The sequence below is a fragment of the Peromyscus maniculatus genome, chromosome 2 (genome assembly GCF_049852395.1).
Source record: "Peromyscus maniculatus bairdii isolate BWxNUB_F1_BW_parent chromosome 2, HU_Pman_BW_mat_3.1, whole genome shotgun sequence".
NCBI lineage: Eukaryota > Metazoa > Chordata > Mammalia > Rodentia > Cricetidae > Peromyscus > Peromyscus maniculatus.
In genome coordinates, this window is record NC_134853.1 from 69,512,861 (window position 1) to 69,527,540 (window position 14,680).

The following is a 14,680-nucleotide window of genomic DNA, read 5'->3' on the forward strand; positions in this document are numbered from 1 at the left end:
CTTTTCTAATCTTTGGAGATGAGAGCTCTCCACAGCAAGATTGGTTTTTTATCTTTAAGCTCAAAAAAGATTTCTTTCAACCTAGCTTGACTCTTAGAACTGAATATATTGAATATAAGTACACACATGTAAACACATATGGCATCTCAGTAGTCAAAAGCCCTTTCTACTGGTTTTATACTCTTTCCAGATTTATTTGTTCATCCCCATTATAAATAGTCTACTAGGCCTGGCGGTAGTGGTGCATGCCTTTAATTCCAGCATTCACAGAGCCAGGCAGACCTGTGAGTTCGAGGCCAGCCTGGTCTACAGAGTTGAGTTCCAGGACAGGCACCAAAGCTACACAGAGAAACCCTGTCTTGAAAAAACAAAAGGAAGGAAGGAAGGAAGGAAAGAAGGAAGGAAGGAAGGAAGGAAGGCAGGGAGGGAGGGAGGGAGGGAGAGAGGGAGGGAGGGAGGGAGGGAGGAAAGAAGGAAGGAAGGAAGGAAGGAAGGAAGGAAGGAAGGAAGGAAGGAAGGAAGGAAGGAAGGAAGGAAGGAAGGAAGGAAGGAAGGAAGTCTACTTACCATAAAATCGAGGCAGCTCTGCTTGTCCTTTCTAATATTCATAATGATATATCCTTTCAGGTACCAGATTTTTTTTATTTCTTCTTGACCTGTGAGCAAGTTGAAAGATTTGAGAATAGTCTAGAAGGCTCCTGATTAAATGTAGAAATTACATTTAATCTACACTATTTCCTAAACCCTTTGCTTGAATTGTTTGTGACATGTTCTCAGGCTGGCTGTGAACTCATTGTGTTGTCTAGGTTGGCTGAAAACTTGGGATCTTCTGCCCCAGCCTCCCAAGTGTTGGGATTGCAAGCTTGTACTGCCATGTCTACCTCTGAATCACGTGTTTCAAGTAATAACACACTTGGGACGTAATATAGTAATAGTACGACAGTAATGTGGTAATAGTGCGTAAGACCCTCGGTTCCATCCCTCTTACCACAAAAATAATAAATGGTGATAATGGACATTCCCCTCTCAACTGTGGGGTGCTATACTCACAACACCTACATTGACTGCCCCCCAAGATGCTGTCTTAGCACAGGAATATTCCTCCAACTATGACAACATGCGGATTCCCTTTCTGATACAGACTTGCCTCTATTCCAGCTTTTTCTGAATACATTTCCAATTACGAAATCTGGCTGATACCAGATTCAGCTTTTAAAATCACTCAAGCTAAAGATAATAAGGTGTTTAAACATAGATTTAAACTGCTTCTCCGAAAGCTGCTGGAACGTGAGAGTGATTCCGAACAGAGGTAAAACACTTCCCAGAGTTTCACTGAACAGAGAAGGCCAGAGGGCGTTTGAAGTAGAATCTATTTCCACCTGGCATTTTTTCTTTTCAGTGTTATTGATCAGCTCAGCATGAACTTATGACCCATAAGATTTAGCATTCGCGTCTACAAACTGTTTGTGATAAATTGAATGTGTTTTCTCTGCTCCTACCTTAGGGGTGAATCCATTTATCTGATGGGAATTGCATTAATATAACGATGTGTCTTCTGCACTTTGGGTGTAAGCTCACAGAAATGACCTCAGCTTCATGGTTGGAGCGTACCAGGCATTACCACAGTGGTAGACAGATATTTTTGGATCACCACTTAGTTTTCTATTTCAAAGACGTCTCAGAAGAGGACGTTTCGTTATAGAAGCCATTTCTTTCAGCCACTGTCAAATATGAAATGTTCTCTGCGAGAGAGGCCAGTTTGGTCTTAGATAACCCTTTCCAAGCAAAAGCTAGACGTGGCCTTTGGGGAAAATGTCAACTCCAGACTTTGAACCAAAGTCGCTGACGCCACCCGGGGATTAATGGACACAGTGGGGCCTTGTTTGTCTACCATTGTTAAAGAATACGCCCTCCAAAGGGAGAGTGTCAGATAACTGAAGCCCACTCATTTGGAAAGCAACATGATGGATTCTGTCGAAACCCCGTGGTAAGAGTGTATGTTCTTTCTTTTAGTCTCCAGTTACGGAGACTCCAGCTGGCTGAGTTCCTCACGTGGATTAAGAAAGGTTCAGCTCTCGCAATGCAAACTGCAGTCTAGAGAGGCCTGCAGTTTGCATTGGCCATTATACATATGAGGTCTGTTTGAAGTAAGGAAGTAACTGGGTGTGATGGTGCAGGCCTGTAATCCCAGCACTCAGGAGGTAGAGGCAGGAGGATCATGAGTTCAGGCCCACCCTCAGTTACGTAGGGAGTGTGACGCCAATCTGGGTTCAGACTTCATAAGACATGCCCAGAAAATCAAAGAGAGGTGCCAGGGAGACGGCTCAGTGGGCAAAAGTGTGTGCCACACACGCCTGACGACCTGAGCTCCATCCCTGGGAGCTCTGAAGAAGCCGAATGCAGTGGCACATGTCTGTCATCCCAGGGCCCTATTGTGAAATGGGAGGCAGAGATGGGAGAATTGGCTGGAAGCTTGAGGGCCAGCTCTCTGGAAGTATGTAGCTTGGTGAAAGAAACAAGAAGAGAGAACCCAATTACCCTGTCGTGTGTGTGTGTGTGTGTGTGTGTGTGTGTGTGTGTGTGTGTGTGTGAGAGAGAGAGAGAGAGAGAGAGAGAGAGAGAGAGAGAGAGAGAGAGAGAGAGAGAGAGAGAGAGAGAGAGAGAGGTTTCCAGGCAGAAGAAAGAGCTTGCCTAAAGGCTAGCATGTTTAGAGAACTCAAAGGAGACCAATTCAGATGGAACTGAAATAACAGAGAATGAGTGGCTTGGTCTTGGAGGCTGGAGTGACGAGGAGGGGCTAAACTGAGCTGTATTTACAGGTTTGAATTAGGTCAGTCAGGGGAGACAGAGGAACAAGACAGAGGATGAAAGTGGGGCAACTGGTTAAGAGCCTGTTGGCAGAAGTCCACCACAGGACCGAAATAGAATGGTCGCCGTGGAGATGGGAAGAAATGGACCCTTTCAAGATCTTTTGGTGTCAGGACTGATTTGATGTTAGGGGTCAGAGCAAGGGAGTACAGGAAGGACTTCTGGGAATCAGGCCTGAGAAATTGCTGTCACCCCAAGGTTACCATTACCGAGTCTGGGACGTGGCAAAGATGAGTCCTGGCTAGAACAGTAGTCATAGAGCAAACGTAAAGGAAAATGAGCAGCATTGAGTCATCCAACATATTTATATTGCTAGTTACTAGTGGGTTTATATACATTTATACTTCTGGCTAATCCATTGGCTTCATCAGATCATTACCTTAAGGAATGTCACAGCTAACTAATGAGAAGTACCATGCTGCATATCTGTAGTATTCTGTTCATTTACACACCCAGTAAGCCCTGTCAGTCACATCCTGGAGAAGCCTCAATGCTTCCTGGGCACTAACATCTTCCCTTGGTGCTGTGAGAAATATCCAAGTTAATTTCTGCTCCCATGAGTCTACTACAAGCAATGATATTTGGGTTAAATAGCTTTCAAAGGTTCAGGTGCTCTGGGGTATAAGAGGCCAGAACTCTGAGGAAGAGAAGACATTTCAACTGGACTTGGCTTGTCCTGATGACTTTGTGCAGTGATTAGCTGGAAAAGTTGAAAGCTAAAAGTTAAAGCCTAGTATAGGTGGGACGATCAGGCTAGAGTGAGGTCTGGGAAGGGGCATGGGCCAGTGGGTCCTGGCCAGCACTTCAAGACTGGGGTGAGGGACATGGGGACAAAGGGACTTGTGTTTTGTGAGTGGTTAGGAGATATGATGTGGGGGTGGGGGTGTGTGCAAAATAACCACTAGCTTTTCCTTAGGAAGGGAGTTCCAGTCATAGCTTAGAGGTTGTTCATCTCTTTATCAAAGCAGAAATATCTCATGTGTTAATTATGAGGGCTAAGTGAATAAGTTACATGTAAAATGGGCAGCAGTGGCACACGCCTTTAATCCCAGCACTTGGGAGGCAGAGGCAGATGGGTCCCTGAGTTCGAGGCCAGCCTGGTCTACAGAATGAGTTCCAGGACAGCCTCCAAAGCTACACAGAGAAACTCTGTCTCAAAAAAACAAAAAAAAAGGGCTGGAGAGATGACTCAGTGGTTAAGAGCACTGGCTGTTCTTCCAGAGGTCCTGAGTTCAATTCCCAGCACCCACATGGTGGCTCATGACCATCTGACGCCCTCTTCTGACCTGCAAGCATATATGTAGGCAGAACATTGTACATATAATAAATAAATAAATCTTTAAAAAAGTTACATATACAAATGTACTCCTTCAGTGATGGGTGTGCTCCTGCTGCCAGTGTTGTTCCCATTAACTGGTCAATTTTGCTTTCCTCATTTGGATTTTTGAGACAGTCTCAGGTAGCCTGAGCTAACCTCAAATTCACCGGGTAGCTGAGGATGACCTTGAACTCTTGATCTCTCTTCCTCTACCTCCCAAGGGCTGGAATTACAGGCATGTGCCACCATGCCTGGATTTAGTTTTCTAAATTTACTTTTTAATCTGAGAGAATTTCTAATCCATAGGACATTAAATCTGTGTTTTAACGGAGCGCTTTTGTTTTCTCCGTTGAAACCCCACCCCGCCCCCACCCCAGGAACCTGGTCTGGCTTGTACCCAATTTGCCTTCCTGTAAGGCTTCAATGACAGTTTCGTCATCCCCTTCCATAGCCCTCTCTGACCCTGAGTTAATGAACACACACCACTAATTTGGGTCGTGCAATCCTCTGGTGCTGTTTTCTAACTACCTAGCATTAGTTCATTAAAAATGCCTGGCACTGAATATCCTCCCACTAATCTGTTTTTAATGAGTTGTCGGAGTCTTTCTGTGGCTGGGTTTGGTTTTATCCTGCAGCTCCAATGATTTCTTTTCTAACCTAGGAAAAAGCTGGGGGTGGGGCCGGGGGCGGGGGCAGAGAGATGATGGCCCAGTATGTAAAAGTGCTCACCCTGCAAGCCTTCCAGCTGGGGGTCAGTCCTCAGAAGTGAGTAACGATGGGAGAAGAGAACCGAACCCACAAAGCTGGCTTCTAACGGCCATGTGTGTGCAGTGAATGAGCACACACATACACATATACACAGCATACACACACACACACACACACACACACACACACACACACACACACACTCACTCACTCACTAAATAAAATTAAATGAAAGTGAAGAAAGGTGATACTTGCCCATTTTCTATGCTCATTTCTCTTATTTTCATCCCTGATTAAATGTTCTAAACTTTCTTTTGTAACATTAAATAGGCATAATTATCCTTTGCTTTTTTAAAAACACAGATGGTGTCTTTTAAAAGATTATTTTATGTGTATGAATGTTTTGTCTGCATGTATGTGTATATGTTCACTGTGTGTATGACTAGCATAGGCCAGAGGGCACCACATTCACTGGAACTGATGTCACAGTTATGAGCCACCATGTGGGTGCTGGGAATTGAACCTGGGCCCTCTGCAAAAGCAGCCAGTGCTCTTAATTACTGAGCCGTCTCTCCACCTCCAAATGTTGAGAGCTTTCTGTGTGTGTGTTTATGTGCATGTGTGTGTTTTCGTGCTCATGTGTGTATGCATGGATGCACGTGGAACCAAGGGTTGACATCTGGTGTCGTCTCCATTATTAATCTCGTTTGTTGATGCAGAGTCTCTCACTGAACCTTTGCCTGATTGGCTGTCTAGCAAGTCCCAGGGGTCTGATTATCTCCACCTCTCCAGTTCTTGGGTTGCGGGGTTTATAGGGGTTATGCTGCCTGGCTTTATGTGGGTTCTGGGGACCCAAACTCAGGTCCTCATGATTTCTCTGCTGAGCCATCTCTCTGGCCCTCAAATATTGAAGTTTTGCTCTGTCTCGGTTGCTCAGGCTGGCCTTGAACTCCTGGGCTCCACTATCTTCCTGTCTCAGCCTTCCAGCAGAGAACAACAGATGTGTTCTGCAGCCATGTTATAGCTTTAATGCCTGGAGAGACGGCTCAGTGGTTAAGAGCACTTACTGCTCTTGCAGTAGACTGGAGTTTGGTTCTCAGTACCCACCTTTGGGTGGCTCACAGCTACCTGCAAATCTAACTCTAGGGGATCCAGCTCCCTCTTCTGACCCCAAGGGTACTTGAAGGTGTGTGTACATACACACAGATACATATGTACACGCAGACATATAAATTTAAATTTTTGTATTGTTTTTGTGTTGTTTTTCTGAGACAGAGTATCATGTAGCCCATTGTGGTCTTGAACTCGTGATCCTCCTGCCTCTCCCTCTCAGATGCTGGCATTGCAGGGTAGGCTGCTATGGCTGGCGTTTTGCTTTTGTTTTGAAGTAGGGTGTTCTTATATAGCTCAGGCTGGATGTTCCCTCGAGCGCCTCCTGCCTCAGCCTCCTGAGAGCTGGGATTATAGGTGTGCTCACTACACTTGGCTTAAAGTTTGGGTTTTTAAATCCGGACTGGCTATGGATTTAAGACACATACATTTCCTGTCCTATGGTCTCTCTTGTGTTAAGTCTCTCTGCTGATCCTTCCTCATGGGGACACATTGGCTTCCTGCAGGAAGGGTCCTGCCCCTAAGCAGTGGGGCTCGGTTCCTCTCTCCAGAGTCCGGCTGTGCTCACCCATCAGTGGGCTCCTGGACGGAGAATGCATGGGGTCCAGAAAGCTGGCTCTGGGAGGCAGTGTTTAATGCTTCCTGATTCTTGGTGGGACTGTGAGGTCATTATAAATGACACAGTCCAATAGGTATGGCCCTGCCGCATCAGGCCGAGTTCCTGACAGTGTTTAATAAATAGAGGAGAATCAATTATAGACACGCGCTGCAGAGGCCTGAGGGAGCTGTTACTTGTCCAGTCCTCTTGTTTATAATAATGATAAACACCTCGGCTCATTGCTCTTTGCCCTTCCTCAGAAGGAACTGCTGAATGTTAGGGCGAGAAAAATCATTTGCTGCAGATAGTTGAAAAATAGTTTAGGATTTGCTTTGTGGTTTTAAGGGGTAGAAAATACAGCTTTCAATTTCTCTGCTTTTAGATGTCGAGAGAGTATGTATGTTTTCAGAGATTTAATACTGAGGCAGTCCTTGCTCTCTGGCATTTCATATGGAAATCCTCACAGTTACAGGGCTTATCAGAAAAAAAAAATGCATCATAAAGTTAAACAGATAGAGCACCTAAGGAACCTCCATCTATAAAATAAACCATCATCAAACATCTAAGCAGAGTACCTCCGGGGCTGGAGAGACGGTCAGAGGCTAAAGCACTGGCTGCTCTTGCAGAGGACCTGGGTTCAGTTCCCAGGACCCATGTTGTGTAGTTCACAACCTCCTGTAATTCCAGCTCCAGGGAATCCAGCGCCCTCTGCTGGCCTCTGTGAGTCCCCACACATGTGTGCACATACACACATGGATACACACAGACACACATTAAAAAAGTCAAAGTGAAACCTTTAAACAGAATAACTCTTGCTCCTGTATTTCCTGTTTCTCCTTCTCTGCTCAGTCAGGGCTCCTCACTGGAGTGCCTGTCAACCATCTGTCCCTCAGTCATTGATTCTCTTTTAGTCTAGAACCTGGGCTGTGTTTCTCTAGGTGCGACCCAAGCCCTCCATCCTGTCCCCAGCCCTACAGAATGAACACAGCTCTTCCGCCCTCTGGGTGCCCATAGCAGCTGTGGCCTCACTTCCAGAGCGTGGTGCTGTGACCACCACTGTGTCTCGTCCCTCTCTGTTTGAGGCCAGCCTGGACTGTATAACCATTCCTTATATCCCAAAACCAAGCCCTGAAGATTTAGCCTGGTGGCTGAGCTCTTGCCTACCACAGGCGAGGCCCTGGTTCGAGCTTCCGCACTGGAAGAAAAGGCCGGGTGTGTACTTATAGCCTTCTATCTTTCTGTGACCCCTGGGGCTGACCTAGCTGGTGTCCAGTTTTTGGAGTCCTGCTTTTTTTTTTTTTTTTTTTTTTTTTTGTTGTTGTTTTCTTTAAACCCGCTCCTTCTCTTCCAGGGCTAAAGTTGCTGCAGCTGATGGACCCCCCGGGAACCCAGCCCAGGCTCTCACGACAGTGAGGCACACCGTAACACTCGACAAGGATGCCCTCCTCCAGAACTATGGATTTCACATTTCCGAGACGCTTCCTCTCACAGTGGTGGCTGTCACGGCAGGTAGGGGCTGATGGGGAACTGTGACAGGGTCTTGGCCTTTTAAGGAAAGTAGCTTCTCCTCCCGCCCCCTCTGGCCTGTAAGAAAAGGCACAAAAATGCTACCTGGGAAGCTGGAAGATTCTGACCTCATTCTGTCTTGGGCTTTTCACCTGATTTTTGTGCCAGAATGGAGTGGCCTGGGAGCACTCGCTACTCTGAGCCGTAGGCTCCCACTGGCCTCAGCCCAGGGCTCTGCACTCTCTTGGCTTCCAGGCCTGTGTCAGGGCAGGGAAGGTATTTGGAGAAGCTGGACCTCCTCTTTGGATCCTGCATGTCCAGGCTGTCAAGCTTCTGGAGAGAGTATGTGTGTGTAATAGAAACTATTGATTTGTTTTCGTTGAGTCTCTGTGAAATATAGGCTGTGCCGGATGGAGAGGAGCAGGCTAGGAGTCCAGTGCTTTTCTCAAGTTTGAGCTATGTGTCCGTGTTAGACTTGTGGCTGGTTAAAGTGTATTAATTTCCACTTATAGACATAGAAAGGTACACACATTCAATTCCTTGGAGGGGAATAGACCAGCCCCTCGGCAGCCGTGATGGCTTAGACGTTTCTGTTGCTTTTCTTTCTGTGGACCGTCTCCATCTCTGGAAACTGAGGGAGAATACGTATCTTTCCCATGGTTTATAATAAGGAAAAGTATGCTCCATATGAGCCACTGCCCAAGGGACCTCGGCTACCATTCCGAGGTACACTGTGACTTGTGGGGTCTCAGCCTTTCTAGCCTGAGCAGTGACCTCTTTTCTGTCCAACAGGCGGCTCCGCTCATGGCAAGCTTTTTCCTGGCGATCAGATTCTCCAAATGAACAACGAGCCGGCTGAAGACCTTTCCTGTGAACGAGCGGTCGATATTCTCAGGTACTCAGCTGTCTTCCAGCATCCAGGCCTGCACAGGTGATGGAGGAGCAGAGCTAGTCCTTAGGAGTGCTGTGGCTGGCCCCGTGCCCAGGCAGGACCCGTGCCCAGGCAGGACCCGTGCCCAGGCAGGACCCGTGCCCAGGCAGGCCCCGGCCCCTGTGCAGCACCAGGAATAGTGAGTGTTTGGCCATGACTGTAGTATGGTCTGCTGTCTTCCACCTGCCCAGAGAACTTTGACAGGCATAGAGTGCTTATTTCTCAGACCTTCACTAGGCCCAAGACTCCATGCTAAGCACTGTGGGGCGTGGACTGGTGGATACTACGTTGGCCCTGTCCTCTAAGGACGGATGGTAGCATACGCCAAAGCTTGAACTAAATCCGTGCTGATATGCTGGCTTGTCTTCAATCCTGTCACTGTCTTTTGGGTGTTCTTTGCTGTTCCAGCCTGACGGACATATATGTGATTTCATTGGTGTGACATCTGTATCTCTCTCTTGTGTCACTGTGATTTACATGAATGCTTCCCTTTCTGCCTGGACCTTCCCAAGAGCAAGACAGATGAGCAGAGGCTACTCAGTAAGATGATAGGCCGTGTGGCACTGAGAGCCAGTCACCGGACTGAAAGGTAGACAAATGAACAGCGGTGAGGTAGGGGAAGCCTCGGAGACAGCGTCAGGACACGCCAGCCTCGGCTTCTGAGTGTGGCGCTGCTTTGTGACTTTAATATTAATAGAGACGAGAAGCAGAGTTAAGTGAGAGTGCTCTGGGCCTTTTTGGGAGCTGGCTGGCCTGGCTTTGTGGGTGTGTGCTTCCGTGAGCATGTCCCAGGCAGCACTGGTAGGTGACACTCACAGCCAGAGGAGGGACTGACAGTGCCGAGTCCCACCTCTGCCCTCAGGAAGCACAGTCTTTCTGTGGAGACAGACAGACAGAGTTCAAGGGAAGATGCACAGGGAATCTCTGGAGCCAAACCCAGGATTGCTTCAGGAGTGCCAGGAGCGTAATTGAGTCTATGAAGCTGACAGGAAAGGATTCAAATGATTTTAAGTGAATATAGAACCTTCAAAGTTTGCTTTCTAAGTTATTGGGCTGTTTTCCCAAAGAGGATCACGTCCAACAGATTTTTCAGTGCCACTGATACTTCTGTCAGCCTTACACTCCAAGGGATCAAGGAATGTATTTTTAACTTTAAGCCACAGTCTAGAACTGGTATTTAGGTAACAGTTGGCCCCTATCTGCTTGCTGAACATCTAGTCTGGGCAAGGAACCCTGGGAGGCAGAGGCAATCTGCTCCCCAGCCACTTACAAGCCTGTGCAGGTCCGTGAGTGTACAGCCTTCTGGGATGAGGATGAGCAGGCGTGAGAAACAAGGTTACGTCTCCGGAAGTCCTCCAACAACAAGGCTACAAACACGGGAGACTCCCAGCTTAGGTAGAAGCTGCAGCTTGACAAAGCAGAGAAGAGTCCGGAAATAGTTCAGCCATACCTTTTTCATTTTATCTATTTGTTTGAGACCAAGTCTCATGTAGCCCAGGCTGGCCCCCAAATCATATGACCTTGAACTTTACATCTTCCTGCCCCCACCTCTCCAGTGCTAGGAGGCAGGTATGTGTCACCACATCCAGTTTATGGGAGGCTGAGGATCAAACCCAGGGAGGGCTTTAGGCATACTAGACAAGCACATGCCAGCCTCTGCGGCAGGACCTTTCTTGCTAGGTAGAACTTGGGTGATGATCTGGGTAAAATAATGAACTAGGGCCATAGGACTGGGAGCAGGGGAGTGCTGAACACTGCCCTTTGCCTCAAGGAATGTTCTGGGAAGTAAAACCCAGATGATGGAGGATCCTGGGTGCCAGTTCAGCAAGATCCAGTGTCATTCTCCCCGAGAAGGGCCACCACGGGGTTATAACTCTGCTCCCTGTGCATGTGGGAATCCCAGCATGGATTGCTGCTGTAGCTTGGTGTCCTGTGTCTGAAAGCAGTGTGTATTTTCCACTCATTTTTGTTGTAAAGGGTAAACAAACTAAAATACCTTGACAATAACAGCAATAAGAATCTCTAGTTTCTCCAAAGAGCTTTGAGGCCCAAATATCCTTTGTAGAGCACCAGGACCTTGGATTTTTGTGATTTACCTCTGAAAAGGCCTGAGCTCACATGAACTGGAGCAGGAGCGACCTCCAGACTGTGGAAATCCTCAGGTTGAGCTTAACCACTGGGGGGAATGATGTACTCTCCTCCACGGGCCTAAATGTTTGTATTGCAAGAAGTCAGATGAGAGTTTGCAAACTGCTTCTCTTTGTAAGCAGGCATGGCAAGGCAGGGTGGAGATCTGCCCCAGCTCCTTGCTCCTTTGTTAAAGAAAGTGGAGGTGTGACAGTTACCTGTTTGATTGCTTTTGAAATCGCCAAGATAATTTGAGATAAAACTGTCTATTCAGTGTCTTGATTCTATGCTTTGGGCTCACTGCAGTGACTGTGTGTACCGAAACACCACAAAAGAGGGACTTCTAGCTGATAGATGTTATCGACAGAAGAATGTTTAGCTTATGTGTTTGGAAATAATTCAATTACCTGTGTTGTCACTGTGCCTTTAAAAATAAAATTATCTTTCGGCATAAAACTAGCCAGTATCAACTGCGTGAGTTCCCTACCATAGGAGAGTAAAGGAGGAGGCGAAAGGTAGCGGCTGTGGGGCGTCCACATGGCAGAGGTAGGCATCTAGGCAAGAGCACACCCGGGTCCCCCTTAGCTTTGCTGAGCCCAAGAGGCCTTTCTAAAGAGGTGTTTTATCACATACACACACACCACACACATATATACACATATACAACACACACCACATATACACCACATATCTCACACACACACACCACATACACACACTACACACACACTACACACACCACACACACTACACACACATACCACATATACATACCACACCACACACACACACACACTACACATGCATACCATACACACACATACACCACACACATATATACACATATACAACACACACCACATACACACCACACATTACACACACACACACCACACACACATAATACACACACACCACACACACTACACACACACACACATATACATACCACAACACACACACACACACACACACACACAAATGACTGAATGTTTTTCTTTATCCTCTTCTGTTTTTCAGGGAAACTGAAGATGCTCTTTCAATTACAGTTGTCCGCTGCACATCGGTAAATTCTCTCTCTCTCTCTCTTTTTTTTTAGTCCTATATGTTAGTTTCACGCTCCCTGACCCTGAGACTCTGATGCTCCTTGAAGATAACCCTTATAAATAGGGCAGAGGGTGGCAGCTGCCAGGCAGTGGGTGGCTAGTTAGCCAATGCTATCTGAAGACCTCCTGGCCACAGGTGCTGTGGAGGAAACAGATGCGGTCCAGACCTTGGGGACTCTAGTCCAGGGGAGGAGACCATGTGTGATGCAGAGTGGGCTAATGGGGGGGGGGGCACGGGACAGCACACTGGGATGGGATGGATTGTCCAAAGCACCAAATGAAGTGTCACATGTGACAGTTTTATCAGCTGAGGTAGGATGTAGTTGCCATGAGCCAGAAAATATCAGGCCTGGATCACCAACAGGGCCCTTGATGTGGGTATAGGGAAACTCCTGGGATCGAGTTGTAAAAGCAAACTGACCAGAGAGGAAACATTGAGAAAAATTCACATTTTGAGAATTTAGCTACATATAGATCAAAAAAGGAGGAGGGAGCAACATAGGGAATTTTAACAATATATTTAATAACCTAACCTAATTGACCATATATTAGATTATCAAGAAAATGCAGTAACACCCCCCCCCCCCCCGTTGTGCAGTATTAGTTGAAGATGTGTTGCATTCATTCATGCTGTGGAACAGTTGTTTAATGATGCAGAGGTGTGTTGCATTCTTTTATGTGGCATTTGTTGAACTCTGTGAAGCTGTGTTACTTTGCCTGTCTAAAACACCTGATTGGTCTAATAAAGAGCTGAACAGCCAATAGCAAGGCAGGAGAGGGATAGGCGGGGCTGGCAGGCAGACAGAATAAATAGGAGGAGAGATCTGGGAAGAGAAGATTGAGGAGCACAAAAAGAAGGAGAGAGGACCCCAGGGGCCAGTCACCCAGCTACACAGCAAGCTCTGGAGTAAGAAGTAAAGAAAGGTATATGGAATAGAGAAAAATAAAAGCCCAGAGCCAAAAGATAGGATAATTTAAGTTAAGAAAAGCTGGCTAGAAACAAGCCAAGCTAAGCCTGGGCATTCATAAAAAAGAATAAGCCTTTGTGATTTATTTGGGAGCTAGGTGGAGGGCCCTCAAAGAGCCAAAAGAGGTTTTTTTTTGTTGTTTTTGTTTTTTTAAAAAAGTATATAGGTATGGGTGTGGAGGCTTACACTTAAAATCCCAGCTCTCAGAAGGCTGAGGCAGGAGGACCAAATGTTTGAGGCCAACTTGGGCTTCAGAGCAAGCTCCAGGCTATCTTAGGTTATATATGAGACCCTATTTAAAAATACACAAAACAGCCGGGCGGTGGTGGCGCACGCCTTTAATCCCAGCACTCGGGAGGCAGAGCCAGGCGGATCTCTGTGAGTTCGAGGCCAGCCTGGGCTACCAAGTGAGTTCCAGGAAAGACACAAAGCTACACAGAGAAACCCTGTCTCGAAAAACCAAAAAAAATAAAAAAATAAAAAAATAAAAATACACAAAACAAAATATTTAAGGCTATAAAGGTTCCTTTTCCCGAATATAATTTAAAATAAAAACTAACCTGGGTGTGGTGGCACACACATTTAATCTCAGCACTCAGAAGGGGGGGCCTATGAGTTTGAAGCCAGCCTGCTCTCCCTAATGAGTTCTAGGACAGCCAGGGCCACGTGGAAAAGGCCCATGTCTCAAAACAACAACAAAATTACTATGTGTTGAAGCTGTGATCAGGGTAAAATTTATGGTCTTAACTGTTTTTACTGTTTGAAATGGAAATACATCAATTAAGTTTTGGTGAAAAGAAGTTGGAGGAAAAAGTAAAACTAATTAGATAACCAAGTGTGGTGGTGCATGAAATTGTCAGGCAGAGGCAGATGGATCAGAAGTTCAAGGCCTGCCTCAGCTAATACCTAGATGAAGGCCAAGCAGGCTATATGAGATCCTGCCTCAATAGACCAAAACAATCAACTAAAATGATTAAAGAGAATAATAAAAATAAAAATCGGGGTTGGAGATTTAGCTCAGTGGTAGAGCGCTTGCCTAGCAAGCACAAGGCCCTGGGTTCAGTCCTCAGCTACAAAGGAAAAAAAATAGAAATCTCCATCTTACAGTGAATTCTTTTTCCTCAGCCTCCTGAGTGCTGGTATTATAGGTGTGTATAACCACCCTTAATGTTTTTAAGTAGTTGGGATACAAGCAACCTTATCACATACATATGGTGTTACAGAATATGTATTGCTGTCATGCCTAATGACCAGAGTTCAATGCCTGGGACCTAGATAGTGAAAGAAAAGAAAAGAACCTCCATGTGGGCACTGTGCGCTCTCGCGCTCTCTCTCTCTCTCTCTCTCTCTCTCTCTCTCTCTCTCTCTCTCTCACTCTCACTCTCACTCTCACTCTCACATACACACACGCATGCATGCACGCATGCATGAACACACGTG

General features: G+C 46.4%; 1 protein-coding gene across 4 annotated transcripts in view; it reads left to right on the plus strand.

The window, feature by feature from the left end:
- Positions 1 to 14,680, plus strand: part of Frmpd1 (FERM and PDZ domain containing 1) — a 127,581-nt gene that overhangs the window by 82,967 nt on the left and 29,934 nt on the right. For 3 of the 4 annotated variants that reach the window (XM_042271086.2, XM_006986041.4, XM_076564120.1), the window contains 3 exons: positions 7,954 to 8,111; positions 8,901 to 9,003; positions 12,187 to 12,232. In XM_042271086.2, the coding sequence (XP_042127020.1) occupies positions 7,954 to 8,111; positions 8,901 to 9,003; positions 12,187 to 12,232 (307 nt within the window). The remainder of the gene's footprint in view (positions 1 to 7,953; positions 8,112 to 8,900; positions 9,004 to 12,186; positions 12,233 to 14,680) is intronic. The other variant, XM_076564121.1, reaches the window with a different exon arrangement.